The sequence below is a fragment of the Coregonus lavaretus genome (genome assembly GCF_964263955.1).
Source record: "Coregonus lavaretus genome assembly, chromosome: 26".
Classification (NCBI taxonomy): domain Eukaryota; kingdom Metazoa; phylum Chordata; class Actinopteri; order Salmoniformes; family Salmonidae; genus Coregonus; species Coregonus lavaretus.
The window spans coordinates 2,362,812-2,381,609 of record NC_140013.1 but is presented as its reverse complement, the minus strand read 5'-3'; the positions used below and the strand labels follow the sequence as shown (position 1 = coordinate 2,381,609).

The 18,798-nt window shown below is 42.4% G+C and overlaps 1 protein-coding gene across 1 annotated transcript in view; it reads left to right on the top strand.

Moving 5' to 3' along the window:
• Positions 1-18,798, top strand: part of LOC311101329 (protein furry homolog) — a gene marked incomplete at its 5' end in the record, with an annotated part of 178,126 nt that overhangs the window by 103,550 nt on the left and 55,778 nt on the right. Inside the window, 14 exons of the mRNA XM_084142456.1 lie at positions 45-135; positions 779-861; positions 2,195-2,345; positions 2,906-3,009; positions 4,295-4,483; positions 9,225-9,426; positions 10,040-10,161; positions 10,428-10,615; positions 10,799-10,893; positions 11,535-11,771; positions 13,497-13,855; positions 14,837-14,934; positions 15,176-15,346; positions 15,691-15,831. Coding sequence (XP_083998582.1) covers positions 45-135; positions 779-861; positions 2,195-2,345; positions 2,906-3,009; positions 4,295-4,483; positions 9,225-9,426; positions 10,040-10,161; positions 10,428-10,615; positions 10,799-10,893; positions 11,535-11,771; positions 13,497-13,855; positions 14,837-14,934; positions 15,176-15,346; positions 15,691-15,831 — 2,231 coding nt within the window. The remainder of the gene's footprint in view (positions 1-44; positions 136-778; positions 862-2,194; positions 2,346-2,905; positions 3,010-4,294; positions 4,484-9,224; positions 9,427-10,039; positions 10,162-10,427; positions 10,616-10,798; positions 10,894-11,534; positions 11,772-13,496; positions 13,856-14,836; positions 14,935-15,175; positions 15,347-15,690; positions 15,832-18,798) is intronic.

The window sequence follows — 18,798 nt, the reverse complement described above, 5'->3', positions numbered from 1 at the left end:
GTATGTTTGAATTCATTTTGTCTGTAAACCCTGTACTTTTTTAGGTACAACATCCAGTAGCAACACTGTAGTTGCTGGCCAAGAGAGTTTCCCTGACGCAGATGACATTAAAGCAGCCAAAGAGAACGAAGAGAGGTATAGTAGCAGAGTAGAGTACCTGGAATGGGGCCAGGTCTCACATTTCTTTCTGCTGTTTTGCAAACTCCTATTGGTCATTTGGTATGGCAACAACCATGGAAGTTGACAAAACAGCACACAAAGATCTGGGACCTGACTAGGTGAAATATAACCTGGTCCCAGATCTGTTTGTGCTATCATGTCAACTCCTTCATTGTCACCTCTGGGACCAGGTTAGGTGAAATGTGATGTAATATAAGATCAGCAGTAGCAGAGAGGAAGAGGCGAAGCGAGACGGTTTACTCCCCCAAAAATCTGTCCACGTAAATAAGACCATGAAGTGAGGAATGTCTATATGGAGGTACAATGAGAGAGTGTCAAATTTGGTGAACAAAAAATGTAATTGCTCATTTGCTACGTGAGGCTTATTTGATCAAATAGAAATGTCCTAATGATTAGGATGGCATTTCGGTAACCGCCTGTTCACACACGTATCTGCCCTCTTATTGGCTAGAATGGTCCCTCCTGAACTCGGCTTCCCCGTCTGCCTTCCATCTTTGAGGACATGTATTTCCATTGTTAGAGCGGTCACTCGACTATCAATATAATAGATTGTCTGTGGCAGTAGTCATTGCGACAACCTCTGATCTTTGTGATCCAGGTTGAGTAACATCATGAGGAACCACAACCGCCTGGAGTCCCGATACAGCAACAGTTCTGGAGGCTCCTACGACGAGGAGAAGAGTGAGTAGAGATGATAGATATATTCTATGTACAGTATGTAAATACAGTATCTTATTCACCTGCTTGGGGTGAATAATATTGTCCGTCTATAACAAACAGAAAGTGTTTTTGTTTCAAATCTATGAATTATTTTAGATGAATGGCTGTAACTCGATCTCTACATGTGCTACAGTGATTAAACCAGTCTCCCCTGATGCGCTACGATGTAAGGATTGCAGGCATGTGCTTTGTCAGTGGCTGTGACGTAGGGTTCAACCATGAGTTCATGGACAGTTGGCAGAAAGAATGAAATGGTAGGAGGGACATCCCAGCCAAAAGTGGTTTCAGATTTCACATCCTACATCACACAGGCTCAGAATATACTACTGTGTCCGTGGGAACCAGGGCTATCGCTCAATGCAAGCCATTTCGATCTACGGTGTCCATGGATCGATTTATAAGCAAAAAGGTCGGTCAGAACTGATACCAGAACCATGCAGGTCCCCTAAACAGGGGACTTTACATGGCTGTCTAGGTCAGTGCCATTGTTAATGCATGATAGGCCTGTAGCTCTGAGGAGATCCTTTGTAAGAACAAGCAGCTCTGTGACAGGGCCTCTCAGATGCTACCAGTAAACAGCCGGTGACCCCAAAACTCCTTTGTTCTACTCATTGGTCCTACTCTCTGGAGCAGAGTTTGCCTGGGTCATGTTCACTTGGCACAAAACAGAATAAAACTGAGTGAAATAAGAAGGTACTACCTGAACTTGTCCAATAAGAAATGCTTGTTTTCGTTTTCCGTGCTACGGTGTGCCCTAATGAACACGACCCAGGTCAGAACTAACTCCTCGAACTGAAACGAATGGCATGACGATAGTTAGAGGAGTTGGCCAAAGCACATACAGATAAGACCATGCTAGAGCTGAGGCAGTCCTGCTCGGCTCGCCAAACTCAATGACCTTTCTAAACAAGAACTTTAAAAAGCCCTCCGAACACTGATCCTCTGCACTATAGCCCTCCTCAATGACTTGACATGCCTGCCATCAACAGACACAGTTATAGCTTTGAAAGGCAGCTGAATGGTGCATGTATTCACAGGAATGCTCCTAACATTTTCTTTGGGGAGAGATGGGGTCTGAGTGCCAAATGCAAACAGGGTTACATTCAGTAGGCACGAAAAGGGATGGAACATTTTGAAACAAAGGGAAACAGGGAGGTTCCAGCTACCAGAAGGTGTCCAATAAGAAACACTGGTTTTTGTTTTCCGTGTGCCCCACTGAACATGACCCTGGAGAGGGTGTGGCCTGGCGAGTCTTGCCGTACTTTGTCATGAGTGTAACTTCCTGTACCCCTAGGTGAACCCCTTCCGCCGTACACTGGTTGGCTGATGAGCGTTATGGAGACCAATCAGCCAGTCCCTTTGCCTATGCCTGTCAACGGAGGCTGCTGGGCTCCCCTGGTGGACTACCTCCCTGAAACCATCACTCCTAGGGGACCTCTACACAGGTACACACAGGTTCACACACACACACACCTTAGGCACGCACACCTTTGTGTATGAAATACCAAGCAGTGTGTGTGATGCATGTAAGATATGTAGGACGTCTGCAGTGGGCTATTGTTAGAAGTCAGACCTACGCTTACTCTCACACCTGGTCCCTGTAACTCTTATCAAAACCATTATCTAGGATGATTTCGTTCTTCATGGTAGCAGAGGGAAAGAACATGACCCAGCACATAGGTTGAAACAGTGTGGAGGAGCTAATCTCTATCGTTAGACAGAATAAGTTCTGATTCCATGTGCTGCTCAGTTTCCAGTGATAAAGCCCTATGCCAAGCAGTCATAAGATATATTTCATTGCATTCCTGAGCATCGAAAACAGAGGGAGAGAGAGGGGCCATGGATGCGTCCCAAATGGCCCCCTATTCCCTATGTAGTGACCTACTTTTGTAGGGAAGAGGGTAACATTTGGGATGCAGACAATGTATATTTGATGTATGCAGTATGTTGGTGTAACATAGCAGTTTATGTATAGACAATATGTATATTGTTGATGTGTCTGTAGGTGTAACATCGCAGTGATCTTCATGAGCGAGATGGTGGTTGACCACAGTGTGAGAGAAGACTGGGCCCTGCACCTGCCACTGCTGCTCCACGCCCTCTTTCTGGGTATGATGCACACGAGCACATACTTTTCAATTAGGAATTACTGAGTTAACTGACTCTGAACTTGCTCAAACTTGGACACGCTAGAAAGTAGCTGGCAATTTCTGCCAATCATGTTGCCCCTTTTTACAGATGGAGACAATAGAGTGAGGGAGAAATAATATTAATCCCAACCCTGTGTAGTATCACCATGTTATTCCAACGGTAGAGACACTGTATGTAAGGATGTACAGTGGGATCAGAAATTATTGACACCCTTGATAAAGATGAGCAATAATGACTGTGTAAAATAAATAATTCAAATACTGAGCTACATTGTATGCTCCCAAAATTTGGGAAATAAGATTATTTTATACAAATACCATTGCTCAGAGAAGCAGATTTTGTTTAACAAGTCAAAAAGGTAGGGGTCAAAATTATTAACACCCCTAAATATTGTTATAAATAAAGTAGCCAAAAGTTTAGTATTTGGTCCCATGTTCCTAGCACACAATGACTACATCAAGCTTGTGACTCTACAAGCTTGTAGGATGCATTTGCAGTTCGTTTTGTTTGTGTTTCAGATTATTTTGTGCCCAATAGAAATCAATGGTAAATCATGTATTGTGTCAGTTCGGAGTCACTTTTATTGTAAATAAGAATAGAATATGTTTCTAAACACTTTTACATTAATGTGGATGCTACCATGATTATGGATAATCCTGAATGAATCGTGAATAATGATGAGTGAATGATCTTTGACCCTCTGTATCTTTCTCACTCATCATTATTCACGATTCATTCAGGTAGCATCCACATGAATGTAGAAGTGTTTAGAAACATATTATATTCTTATGTATAATAAAAGGTACTCTAAAATGACACAATACAGTTTTTACCATTAATTTCTATTGGGGACAAAATATAAATCTGAAACACAACTAAAACGAACTGCAAATGCATCCAATGAGTTTGTCATTGCTTGATGTAGTCATTGCATGCTAGGAATATGGGACCAAATACTCAACTTTTCACTACTTTATTTATAAGAGTCTTTAGGGATATCAATAATTCTGACCCCTACCTTTTTGAGAAAAAAAAAGTATTACCTGTTAAACAAAATCTCTTTCTCTGAGCAATTGTATTAGTATAAAATAATATCCCAATTTCTTTGAGCATACAATACAGCTCAGTATTTGAGTTATTTATTTTATAGTCATTTTTGCTGATCTTTATCAAGGGTGTCAAACATTTTGGACCCAACGGTATCTGCTGTCACTGTATTATGATGTATTTGTTTCACCACCAGGCATGGATCACAACCGTCCCGAGGTGTTTGAGCACAGCAAGCGTCTCCTCCTGCACCTGCTCATCTCTCTGTCCTGCAACAGCAACTTCCAGACCATCGCCTCTGTCCTGCTGCAGACACGAGAGGTCAATAGCAGCAAGACCCTGACCAGCAAGTCAAGCTACCAGCCTGAATACTTCACTACTACAGGTAGTACACAGTACAGTATAGACTCCTGGGCAGTGTTCATTAGGGAATGCAACTGAAAATGTTTTTTAAATGTTTTGTCTTAATCATTATCGTAACATGTGTGGTCCATATCGGAGTTGTTGTTTTAAATCTATAACAATCAAAATAAGCATCTGCAATACATGTAATCAGTTCTGAGATGGTGGGTGTCCAAAATGATTTTTTTGCATTGATTTGAAGGAATAAAAAACTAAAAGTTTAAATGAAAAACTAAAATGAGCATTTCTTATTGGACAACTTCTAGTAGTCCCTACCTGTTTCATCCCGTTTTGTGCCTAATAAACATGACCCAGGGCATTTGACTGTCAACAGATGCTGTTTACTTTGCAGCTGGGATACACAGTCATTTTGATCTCTGCTGTCGTATAGACGCATTTGCTCCATATTTTAGTTATTTGGATTGAATCGAGAAGTATTCCTGTTACTCATTCCTTAGGCCATTAAGATAATTTAATACCATTTTGATTGGCGTGCTGCCATATCTCACTCGGGAGTTACTAATGTCTAACGATGGGACGAGTATAGCTAAAGGTGCAAATGCCTTTCTCTCACTTTAGTAAAAAACTGTCTCATGTCAATTCAATTCAATATAACTGTATTTATCCCCTCAGGGGCAATAAAGAAAGGCATTGTCAAAAAATGTATTTGTCCAATACTGTATATTCTGCTTATTTAAAAAGAATATATACATATACTGACCAAAAATATAAATGCAACATGTAAAGTGTTGGTCCCATGTTTCATGAGCTAAAATAAAAGATTCCAGAAATTTTACACACGCACAAAAAGCTTATTTCTCACAAATGTTGTGCACAAATTTGTTTACATCCCTGTTAGTGAGCATTTCTCCTTTGCCAAGATAATCCATCCACCTGACAGGTTTGACATATCAAGAAGCTAATTAAACAGCATGATCTTTACACAGGTAAAATGTGCAGTTTTGTCACACAACGCCACAGATGTCTCAAGTTGAGGGAGCATGCAACTGGCATGCTGACTGCAGGAATGTCCACCAGAGCTGTTGCCAGATAATTTAATGTTCATTTCTCTACCATAAGCCGCCTCCAATGTAGTTTTAGAGAATTTGGCAGTACTTCCAACCGGTCTCACAACCGCAGACCACGTCTAACCACGTCAGCCCAGGACCTCCACATCCGGCTTCTTCACCTGCGGGATCGTCTGAGACCAGCCACCCGGACAGCTGATGAAACGGTGTGTTTGCACAACCAAATACTTTCTGCACAAACTGTCAGAAACCATCTCAGGGAAGCTCATCTGCGTGCTCCTCATCCTCACCAGGGTCTTGACCTGACTGCAGTTCGGTGTCGTAACCGACTTCAGTGGGCAAATGCTCACCTTCAATAACCACTGGCACACTGGAGAAATGTGCTCTTCACAGATGAATCCCGGTTTCAACTATACTGGTCGGATGGCAGACAGTGTGGATGGCGTTGTGTGGGCGAGTGGTTTGCTGATGTCAACGTTGTAAACAGTGCCCCATGGTGGCGGTGGGGTTATGGTGAGGGCAGGCATAAGCTACGGACAATGAACACAATTGCATTTTACTGATGGCAATTTTAATGCACAGAGATACCGTGATGAGATCCTGAGGCCCATTGTCGTACCATTCATCCGCCGCCATCACCTCACGTTTCAGCGTGATAATGCACGGCCGCATGTCGCAAGGATCTGTATACAATTCCTGGAGCTGAAAATGTCACAGTTCTTCCATGGCCTGCATACTCACCAGACGTGTCACCCATTGAGCATGTTTGGGATGCTCTGGATCGATGTGTACGACAGCGTGCCCCAATTCCCGCCAATATACATCAACTCTATGCGAAGGAGATGTGTCGCGCTGCATGAGGCAAATGGTGGTCATGCCCGATACTGACTGGTTTTCTGATTTAAAGGTATCTGTGACCAACAGATGCACATCTGTATTCCCAGTCATGTGAAATCCATAGATTAGGGCCTAATTAATTTATTTCAATTGACTGATTTCCTTATATGAACTGTAACTCTGTAAAATCTTAGAAATTGTTGCATGTTGCGTTTATATTTTTGTTGTAAAAAAAAAAAAAGATTGCTCTAAAAAAAGAAAGGCATTTTCAGTTTATCAATCAAATGAATATCAAATGACCATCTTAGACAGCTACCGGGGTCTATGAGAGTGAGCGTAGCACTGGACACATTGCTCCTCTCCATGGTTAATCTAGGTGGTGGTGGTAGCCTGGCCAGCAACAATCCTATGTACTGCAGCAGACGACATCAAAAGTCCTGATTAAAGCATTCCATTACGCTATTTATATCCTCTTGCCCAAAAAGGGGCCATCTACCAAGGCAGGGTTAGACACGCTGCCAGGATAGGTTCTTTCCCCACTTTAATTTGTTTTGCCACATGTCTAGAAATATTCAACCAGTGGCGGTCTGTGCCGTTTAAGATGAGGGAGGATGATAAAAAATGTTAGGAGCCTGGCCTTATTTCTATTACAGCATATTGGATGACAGTCATTCATATTCCAATTCACCCAGCTCAATGTAACGTCGAAAGGTTTAGGCTACTACATGATACTTCAATTTTCCCTGTACCCATCATGAGGTTGCTACAACCTAGCCTATGAATGAAAGTTTACAACATAGGTGCACACAGAGAGAATTTTGAGTAATCAAGGTGACAGACAGTAACACATTCAATACCGCCTTGCACACTCTTGCCTGCATCTAGCTGATCTAGGGTGTAATCATTAGTCCAACAGTTGCAAATGAGAGTTTCTGTTGGACAAATTCAGGTACGTTTATCCCCGTTTTGTTCCGTTTGCTTCCGTTTAAGAAACATTTTTTAACAGAATCGGCGGAATGAATACACCCCTTATCACACGCAAACATAGCAGCCACATAAAAACAGCCTAATCAATTGCTCGTTGTATATATAATTCCTTCTCGCAACTATCTACGCGCTCTCCTCCTCTCAACTTTTCACTTCGCTTGTGGACTTCATTGCACAACACATCAGCTGTCTGTGACCAGGCAAAAAAAACTTTCCAAGCCAAACCTTCATATCATGACCGCGAACAGCTACACACAGCCTACATCGTTGTCACTTCATAGGCAACTAGAACTACTAGAAGTAATGCGTTAGTAAACCCGCTAAAATCCTGCATTACAGTGTACAGTCAGAAATCAGTTTAGCAGTTACACCGGCGGGCCTCGTGGCAATAAATTAATAAAACCAAAGCTTACCTTGACTTGAAAGAGTTCCTGTGTTGGATAGCCATAGCCAGCTAGCTAACATAGCATCACTCTCTGTTTGAGCTGAGTGTTTGAGTAGGCTGCATTTGCTACCTAAGTGAAAGTGAAAGTAAAAAAATATACAACCAAATATATCTCTCTCTCTCTCTCTCTCTCTCTCTCTCTCTCTCTCTCTCTCTCTCTCTCTCTCTCTCTCTCTCTCTCTCTCTCTCTCTCTCTCTTCTCCTTAACTTTGGAAGAAATTGATTTGTTCAAAACTGTTCAACTAGTGACTTTCTCTCTCTGAGTCAACCACTCAACACATTTTATGCACTGTAGAGCTAGCTAGCTGTAGCTTATGCTTTCAGTACTAGATTAATTCTCTGATCCTTTGATTGGGTGGACAACATGTCAGTTCATACTGCAAGAGCTCTGATAGGTTGAAGGATGTCCTCTGGAAGTTGTCATAATTACTGTGTAAGTCTATGGAAGGGGATGAGAACCATGAGCCGCTAGGGTTTGTATTAAAGTCAATGTACCCAATGGAGTACAGAAGCTAGCTGTCCTCCGGCTACACCGGCTACAACAAAGTGCTGCTGAGTCCCCTGTAGCTCAGTTGGTAGAGCATGATGTTTGCCATGCCAGGGTTGTGGGTTCGTTTCCCACGGGGGGGCAGTATGAAAAATGTATGTACTCACTAACTGTAAGTCGCTCTGGATAAGAGCGTCTGCTAAATGACTAAAATGTAAAATGTAATGCTAAGGCTACTGTAGAACTTCATTGCAAAACAGTGTGTTTAAATTAATTATTTGGTGATGTGAATATATTCAGTATAGTTTTATCTAAAAAGGATAACTTTTTTAATGTTTCAATTTTTATTTTTGTTAAATTCACTGAGGATGGTCCTCCCCTTCCTCTGAGGAGGATCCTCCACTGTATTCAACAGAGGACTACTTATCCTCTTGTTTATAAAAAAAGGGCGATAAATAGTGATATTATTAATAATAATAGATTTTATGATGATATGGTGATAGCATTATTATTTTATAACATACTTGAAGCGATAAAGAAACTTCACTTGACCTGACTAGGGACAAGCTGGTTGTAATATAGAAAAACAGAGCATAGAGTTCACCTCACACCTTGCTACATTGGATTCACAACAGGAGCAGTCAGGAAGTAAAGGGAAACCCCCAAACGTACCACTGTTATCTGGGTGCTGTTCAGTAAACACGGTTTTGAAATGGAAAAGTTCAGGTTGCACCTCCTCTGTTTCAAAATGTTTCCTCCTGTTTTGTGCCTTCTGAACTGTCCCTGTTGTGACTCCTCTCCTTCTTCCTCTCTCTCTCTCCCCCTCTCTCTCTCTCTCCCCTCCCCCTCCTCTCATCCCTCTCCCCTCCCTCCCCCTCTACTTCTTTCTCCTTCTCCCTCCCTCCCTCTTCTTCGTTCTCTCCTTCCCTCGCCCTCTCAGGTGGGATGGACTTCCTGCGAGAGGGCCAGGCATCCCCAGTACCAGACTCTGGCCTCAGCTCCTCGTCCACCTCTTCCAGCCTCAGCCTGGGAGGCAGCACCTCCAACCTGCCCCACATCTCCTCCCAGGAGGCGGAGGAGCTGGAGAGCCCCTCGGAGATGGACGAGAAGATCAACAAGCTGATTGAGTTCCTCACAACCAGGTAGGTGGACCACAGACTGAAGGACGGACAATCTGACAGACAGGCAGGCAGAGAATCGGCCAGACAGACTAACAGACAGTCGGCCAGTCAGTCAGTTACATAGTATGTTCCACTACCAACAGACAGACACTCGCACACGCACGCACGAACACACAGACTTGAGTGGAACACTAGAACATCATTACCTTTTTATCCTGGCAAGGACAAACCAAAATATAATTTGCAGGCCTTTATCTTTAAGATTTTTTGTTATCGATACTTGGCCATGCAATTTCATGTCAGTTTAATCAACTTGATGTCAGTGTGTGAGAACAGGGAGCCAACTCCTGACATCCACCGCCACCTAGTGGTCTAGTGTGGCTAACACAACAACAGACTTGGCATTGTTGAAGTAGAGCAACCACCGTAGCTCCACTTCACTCTGGGGTGAAGTTTCCCCTAGGTACAGATCTAGGATCAGTTCCCCTCTCCCAATCCTAACCTTAACCATTAGTGAGGAAGGTTCTAGGGGCAACTTCACCCTACACCAACATAGGTATACTTCTTTATACATTTGTTATCCTCTCTGTGATATCATAGTTGTTTATAAAACAATTTTGTCATTGTTTTCCAGAGCATATGGCCCCATGTGGTGTCACGAAGACATCTCACCCAAGAACCAGACCTCAAAAAGCACGGAGCAGCTTGTCAACTTTCTGCGTCACGTGGTGTCTGTGTTCAAAGAGTCCAAATCAGGTAATCCTCCCCAAGAACCTAGCGCTCTTCTACACCTTACCACACGACATGGTCATGCCGGAACCACTGCACTTTCATTCACCTATTGATTTGTAAAAGCGTAGTCCGACTCCTACCCAGGTAGACATCAGTGTATGTGTGTGTGTGTGTGTGTGTGTATGTGCGCGCATTAATGTGTATTTGCAAACATGCATGTGTGTGTGCATGCATATGCCTGCGTGCCCATGCTTTGTGCGTGGGTGTCTCATACCTCTCATGTGGGCCAGACTACCGCCTGGAGCAGCAGTTGAGTGACGTAGCTCTGCAGACGGGTCTGTGTAGCTCGTCGCGCCACTACGCCGGGAGGTCCTTCCAGGTGTTCCGGGCGCTGCGGCAGCCGCTCTCAGCCCATGCCGTCTCGGACCTGCTCTCGCGACTGGTGGAGGTGGTGGGGGAGCACGGGGAAGAAGTACAGGTGTGTGTGGGCGGAGGGAAGGGGGAGTGTGTGTGCAGGGGAGGGGGAGTAGGGGGAGTGTGTGTGTGTGTGTGTGTGTGTGTGTGTGTGTGTGTGTGTGTGTGTGTATGGGATGTGATGTGATGTGATGTGGGCTTGGATGGTTGTGCAAGTCCCAGTTTTAATGTCCTCCTGCTCTTCTAGGGTTATGTTATGGAGGTGTTGCTCACCTTAGAGTCTGTGGTGGACAACCTGGCTGAATGTCTCAAGAACAATGACCTAATGGCTATCCTGACCAGGTTGGTTTGCAGGTCACCTTTGCTGACAGCATGACTTAAAAAAAAAATATTGACAGAGACACTTAGAAATGTAGCTAGATGGGGATATAGAGGGATACAGTACATAAATTGCGTTGCAGAACGAACCGCTGCCTCCAGGGGCATATGTGGTATGGGGGCGGCAGCACTACCACTAGACCAGGTAATGGACCTTTATATTAGCCTGGAACCCACACTGTTCTGCCTGTAAGAATGGCTGTAATGACTGGCGTTATAAAAAAACGAATTAGTCAGCAAATGGATCACCTTCAACTAATCAGAAGGCCAAATCATTTGACGTTCTCCAAACGCAACATAAGCTAAACCGGCCTGTAGTTGCGGAGAGGACACTGATTGGACTAGCTACTTTCACGCCTGTCCAAGTGCCCCTCTATTGGAGAAAGTTCAGACTGAATCAGTAAAGTGAAACAATAGTGAAACAGAAAGTAGTAGCTGCAGAAACAGAGTTCACACATCTATTATCACTTACAACCTTACAACCCAGCACCCAAAGATGTTTGTACAAACAATTTAGAGTTGAGTACGCCAATCCTTTATTAGGTATTTGAATGCCAGGTTGTTAAGGGTTTCAACTCATCGCTAGTCTGTTATTGGCTCTCCAGGGCATCCTCTCCAGACTTCCTGACCAATGGGAAGCTGGTGTCCAACAGGAAGAGTACGGGGCAGCTGAACCTGTTCCAGCAGGGCCTGGGGACAGCTGAGCGCAGTCGCCACCAGAGGAGCTACTCCGTCCCCAAGAAGTTTGGCGAGGCTGACCACTCATCTGACCCTCCTCGCAGCGCTACACTGGACCGCATCCAGGCCTGCACCCAGCAGGGAGGGCTGACAAAGAACCGCAGGTAGGGGACAGCAAGTAGCCTAGTAGACTACAGCAGTTTTTACAGTGGCTTGCGAAAGTATTCACCCCCCTTGGCATTTTTCCTATTTTCTTGCCTTACAGCCTGGAATTAAAATTGATTTTTGGGGGGTTTGTATCATTTCATTTACAAAACATGCCTACCACTTTGAAGATGCAAAATATTTTATGTATGTCTCTATAAGCTTGGCACATCCACTGGGATCTTTGCCCATTCTTCAAGGCAAAACTGCTTCAGCAACATCAAGTTGGATGGGTTCCCCTGGTGTACAGCAATCTTTAAGTCGTACCACAGATTCTCAATTGGATTGAGGTCTGGGCTTTGACTAGGCCATTCCAAGACATTTAAATGTTTCCCCTTAAACCACTCAAGTGTTGCTTTAGCAGTATGCTTAGGGTCATTGTCCTGCTGGAAGGTGAACCTCCGTCCCAGTCTCAAATCTCTGGAAGACTGAAACAGGTTTCCCTCAAGAATTTCCCTGTATTTAGCGCCATCCATCATTCCTTCAATTCTGCCCAGTTTCCCAGTCCCTGCCGATGAAAAACATCCCCACAGCATGATGCTGGATGGTGTTCTCGGGGTGATGAGAGGTGTTGGGTTTGCGCCAGACATAGCGTTTTCCTTAATGGTCAAAAAGCTCAATTTTAGTCTCATCTGACCAGAGTACCTTCTTCCATATGTTTTGGGAGTCTCCCACATGCCTTTTGGCGAACACCAAATGTGTTTGCTTATTTTTTTCTTTAAGCAATGACTTTTTTCTGTCCACTCTTCCGTAAAGCCCAGCTCTGTGGAGTGTATGGCTTAAAGTGGTCCTATGGACAGATACTCCAATCTCCGTGTTGGAGCTTTGCAGCTCCTTCAGGGTTATCTTTGGTCTCTTTGTTGCCTCTCTGATTAATGCCCTCCTTGCCTGGTCCGTGAGTTTTGGTGGGCGACCATCTTTTGGCAGGTTTGTTGTGGTGTCATATTCTTTCAATTTTTTATTAATGGATTTAATGGGGCTCCGTGGGATGTTCAAAGTTTCGGATGTTTGTTTATAACCCAACCCTGATTTGTACTTAACTCCATAACTTTGTCCCTGACCTGTTTGGAGATCTCCTTGATCTTCACAGTGCCGCTTGCTTGGTGGTGCCCCTTGCTTAGTGGTGTTGCAGACCCTGGGGTCTTTCAGAACAGGTGTATATATACTGAGATCATGTGACAGATCATGTGAATCTTAGATTGCACACAGGTGGACTTTATTTAACTAATTATGTGACTTCTGAAGGTAATTGGTTGCACCAGATCTTATTTAGGGGCTTCATAGCAAAGGGGGTGAATACATATGCACGCACCACTTTTCCGTTATTCATATTTTTGAATTTTTTGAAACAAGTAATTTTTTTCATTCCACTTCACCAATTTGGACTATTTTGTGTATGTCCATTGCATGAAATGCAAATAAAAATCAATTTAAATTACAGGTTGTAATGCAACAAAATAGGAAAAACGCCAAGGGGGATGAATACTTTTGCAAGGCACTGTATCAATCCTTTCCTTTGGCATCTCCCAGTTATTTTGAGGTCATGTTCATTAAGATACACCTTGGCAAAACGTTTTACGAAAAATATGCAAAGGCTTGGGGGTGCCACAAGGGGAATATATTGGGATATTAAGCCTAAAATATTATTTCCTCCAAAGAAATAAACACATTCCTCTGCTCCGCAGTCCGTCCTCTTCCAAAGAGCCCCTGAGTGACCCGGCCAACGTCAACCACCCATCCAACCTGCTGGCCACCATCTTCTGGGTGGCCGTGTCCCTGATGGAGTCAGACTTTGAGTTTGAGTACCAGATGTCCCTGCGGCTGCTCCTCAAGCTGCTGGCCCACGTGGCCCTGGACAAGCAGGAGAACAGGGAGCGGCTGGAGAAGCTGCAGGGCCAGCTGAGGTGGAGCGGCTTCGCCGGGCTCCAGCAGCTGCTCCTCAAGGGCTTCACGTCCACCTCCACCATCGACCTCACCCTGCACATCTTCTGCCAGCTCACGCCTGTCTCGCGGGTGCCCGTGGTGGACACCTCACAGGCCATAGGTAGGTTATCTGGGCATAAATTCCAGCTTGGGCAACCCATACTAGAAATGTATGCACGCATGACTGGAAGTCTCTTTGGATAACAGCGTCTGCTAAATGGTATATACAGTGAGGTCCGAAATAATTGACACCCTTGATAAAGACAATGACTGTATAAAATAAATTATTCTAGTACTGAGCTATATTGTATGCAAAAAAAATGGGAAATTATATTTTATAGATTTTTTTAAAGATTGACACCCCATATAAATAAAGTTGTAAAAAGTTTAGTATTTCATTACATCAAGCTTGTCTCTCTACAAAACTTGTTGAATGCATTTGCAGTTTGTTTTGGTTGTGTTTCAGATTATTTTGTGCCCAATGTCATTTTGGAGTCACTTTTATTGCAAATAAGAATAGAACAAGTTTCTGTAGCTTTCTCATTTACCATTGTCTTTATCAAGGGTGTCAATAATTTCGGACCCCACTGTATATTGTATGTACTCACAGCAGGCCATTTGTGTGACATCTTAATTTAGCTCACACAGGCCATCAGTACATAAACTAAATGCTCTACTCACGTCAGCTACAGTATCTATTGATTTTCATTTTATTACTTTTATTTATACAGGTGAGTCAATTAAGAACATTCTTTTTTGTTATTAACAATGACGACCTGTGACGACCTGATGATAACGTTAATTGTCAGTTCCTCACAATTCATACCTGTTTCAATACTAGCTAAAGTGCAGCATACATTTGCTTCCAAAGCAGAAAATAATGTTTATTGATGTCATGGAAAAATAAAAAGAGAAAGGATGAGAACAGCGTTGCATTTACTATTTTTCCTTGTCCATTGTAGCATCAGTTGGGTTTTTATTTTATTTTATGCCATCACTGTAACACTTTGCGATTGTCTTTCAATGAAAAGCAAGTTATAAATTAAATGTATTGTTATTATTTATTTGTTATTATTTAAGCCCTATTTCTTGTGTTGCCCAGGTTTCCCTCTGAACGTTCTCTGTCTGCTGCCACATCTGGTCCAGAACTTCGACAGCCCCTCCCAGTTCTGTAAAGACGTGGCTCAGAGAATAGCTCAGGTTAGTCTCCTCATCAACTTTCCAGTCACATTTCCAGTCAATGTGCGTTATTTAATAGATAAACAAGGACTTAACACATGCAAATTGTGGTGAATTAGGTACATTTTCTCCAGAAATTAAGTAAATGTAAAGTATATAAATGTAATCTTGGTCGTTTGGAAATCGAATTCATGTTTTTTTATTATTCATTGCCATTATGTACCGTAAATATTGAATGTTTGGTTTCTGCTTGGATGGCCAGGTATGCCTAGAGGAGAAGAATGAGAAACTGTCCAACTTGGCCCATGTGATGACCCTGTACAAAACACACTCGTACACCCGGAACTGCTTCTCCTGGGTCAACGTTGTCTGTCGCTATCTCCATGAGGCCTTCTCCGACATCACCCTCAACATGGTCACTTACATGGCCGAGGTCTGTATGGCTGTTCTATGGATAACCATACTCCTCTTAAGCCTGATTCACACTACAGGGCCAAACCAATCCAGTTCAAGACGAACTGTACCGGGCTGGCTTGGTTTGGCATCTACCATAGTTGCTGGAACCGTGCAAGAAAGGACAATGTGAGAAGAAAATATCAGAGCCAGCATACTGCTCTACAGGGCAGCCCTATAGTGTGAATTAGCCATAAGAGTTTCTGAAACATAAATGAAGTTTCTCCTCTTGAGTAATATGATAGATGGATTGATCGATCAATGTAGGGTTATCCATCCATTCCAGACTGTGTCATTAACTGTGAGTGTGTTCTGATTGGCCAGTTGTTGGAGAAGGGTCTACCCAGCATGCAGCAGACCTTGCTCCAGATCATCTACAGCCTGCTGAGTCACATGGACCTGTCAGTCATTCAGGCCAAGCCATTCAATATGGAGGTCATCAAGACCATCGAGAAGTTTGTCCAGGTGAGATGAACATGACGTTGTTCTTAGTGAAATAATACATTTTGACTGACTGGCCATTTCAAGATGGTCAGCTAATTCAGTTCTGTGTGTAGGCTAAAGCCTCCGCTGACCTTGTGTTTAGCCAAGCTGACAGCTTGTCGGGGAATCACAGAACTACTAATATCCCTACAGGTGTAGGCTACATGTGGACATTGCACCAACATCACCCAGCTTGAATGTAGATACATTTATCAACATGGAATTGATGGGTGTGTTTGTGTTAGACAAATCATTTTATGCTGTAAATAGCATATTGATGGCTTACAAAGACAGTATGCCTACACATACCTAGCAAATACAAATAAGTTGTGTATAGAGTACAACTAGAATGACATTTGTCTATTTGGCCAAATCTAAGGATTTGGCTGTCTAACCACACACTGACATGCACAGCTCTCTGGGTGAGGTTCTGTCTTCAAGTCTCCAGTGGGTGTTGAAGTCCCTTCCATCTATGTAATGAATTACAGGTTATTGACAGTGTAGTCAGGTGGCTGGAGGGGTGGAGTGCATGACACAATCCTGGATATGACAGAGTTTGCCTCAACCCATGGATCTATCAGGCAGAGTTTAATAATTACAGGCAAATACCCCATAATGTCAAAGTGGAATTATGATTTTAGAAATGTTCACAAATTAATAAAAAATGACAAGCTGAAATGTCTTGAGTCAATAAGTATTCAACCCTTTGTTATGGCAAGCCTAAATACGTTCAGGAGTAAAAATTGTGCTTAACAAGTCACATAATAAGTTGCATGGACTCACTCTGTGTGCAATAATAGTGTTTAACATGATTTTTGGATGACTAGCTCATCTCTGTACCCCACACATACAGTTATCTGTAATGTCCCTCAGTTGAGCAGTGAAGTTCGAACACAGATTCAACCACAAAGACCAGGGAGGTTTTCCAATGCCTCGTAAAGAAGGGCATTGGTAGATGGGTAAAAAAACAAAAAGGCAGACATTGAATATCCCTTTGAGCATGGTAAAGTTATTAATTACACTTTGGATGGTGTATTTATACACCCAGTCACTACATAGATACAGTCATCCTTCCTTACTCAGTTGCTGGAGAGGAAAGAAACAGCTCAGGAATTTCACCATGAGGCCAATGGTGACTTTAAAACAGTTAGAGTTTAATGGCTGTGATAGGAGAAAACTGAGGATGGATCCACAATACTAACCTAATTGACGGAATGAAAAGAAGGAACAGGAATCCTATTTGCAACAAGGCACTAAAGTAATACTGCAAAAAACATTGCAAAGCAATTAACTTTTTGTCCTGAATACAAAGTGTTATGTTTGGGACAAATCCAATATAACCCATTACTGAGTACCACTCTTCATATTTTCAAGCATAGTGGTGGCTGCATCATGTTATGGGTATGCTTGTAATAGTTAAGGACTGGGGAGTTTTTCAGGATAAAATAGAAATAGAACATAGCTAAGCACAGTTAAAATCCTAGAGCAAAACATTGTTCAGTCTGCTTGCCACCAGACACTGGGTGATGAATTTACCTTTCAGCAGGACAATAGTCTAAAACACAAGGCCAAATCTACACTGGAGTTGCCTACCAAGAAGACAGTGAATGTTCCTGAGTGGCCGAGTTACAGTTCTGACTTAAATCTGCTTGAAAATCTATGTCAAGACTTGAAAATGGTTGTCTAGCAATGATCAACAATCAATTTGACAGAGTTAGAAGAATTTTGAAAATAATTTTAAAAAGCAGACTGAATATCCCTTTGAGCATGGTGAAGTTATTAATTAGGCTTTGGATGGTGTATCAATACACCCAGTCACTATAAAGATACAGGCGCCCTTCCTAACTCAGTTGCCGGAGAGAATGGAAACTGCTCAGGGATTTCACCATGAGGCCAATGGTGATTCTAAAACAGTTAGAGTTTAATGGTTGTGATATGTTACTCCACAATACTAACCTAAATGACAGAGTGAAAAGAAGGAAGCATGTATAGAACACAAATATTCCAAAGCATCACTGAGTACCACTCTTCATATTTTCAAGCATCTGTTCTATGTGCTCTATTTCTATGCTTCCCGTGTTTACGTTTTGTTTTTGAGTCTTTTACTTTTGGTTTTGTACAAACAGGTTTTGCTTCAAACAGCTGAAAATACAATATTTTTGGTTTTGGAAAATATATTTCACTGCATTTAGATCGTACAATGATTGTCTACACTATAGTTGCTTGTTTTGTCACAAACTGAAATTAGGCGAACTATTAGAATTTCAGATTTCTGCATAGTGCGTCTTTAAATCGGCTTGAAAATATATTGCTGTAGCAATGATCAATAATGAACATGACAGAGCTTGAATACTTTTTTAAAGAATAATGGGCAAATATTGTACAATCCAGGTGTGCAAGGCTTTTCGAGACTTACTCAAAAAGACTCACAGCTGTAATCGCCACCAAAGGTGCTTCTACAAAGTATTGACTCAGGGGTGTGAATACCTATGTAAAGTAGATATTTCTGTATTTCAATACATTTGCAAACATTTCTAAAAACATGTTTTCACTTTGTCATTATGTGTGTGTAGAAAAAAACATTTAATCAATTTTGAATTCAGGCTGTAACACAACAAAATGTGGAATAAGTCAAGGAATATTAATACTTTCTGAAGGCACTGTAGATAGTCTAAACAAAGTGTTTTGATAACTTTTAAGTGTAACAGTTCCATGTACAATAAATCATACTGTAGAAGCAATGTGCGAATATAACAATGTTCAAATATTATACCTTCCAGTATGGTGTCCCGTAGACAAACGTGAAAGAGTTGATGAGTGACATGTATTGAAAGTTAATATTACTAAACACTTGATGTACTGTCTTATTAGTAATCACATTTAGTCCCTTCTGAGGTGTTTGCCAACACCTGATGGGCATAGCAGCGAAGATTAGCTCCAGGCCCCACT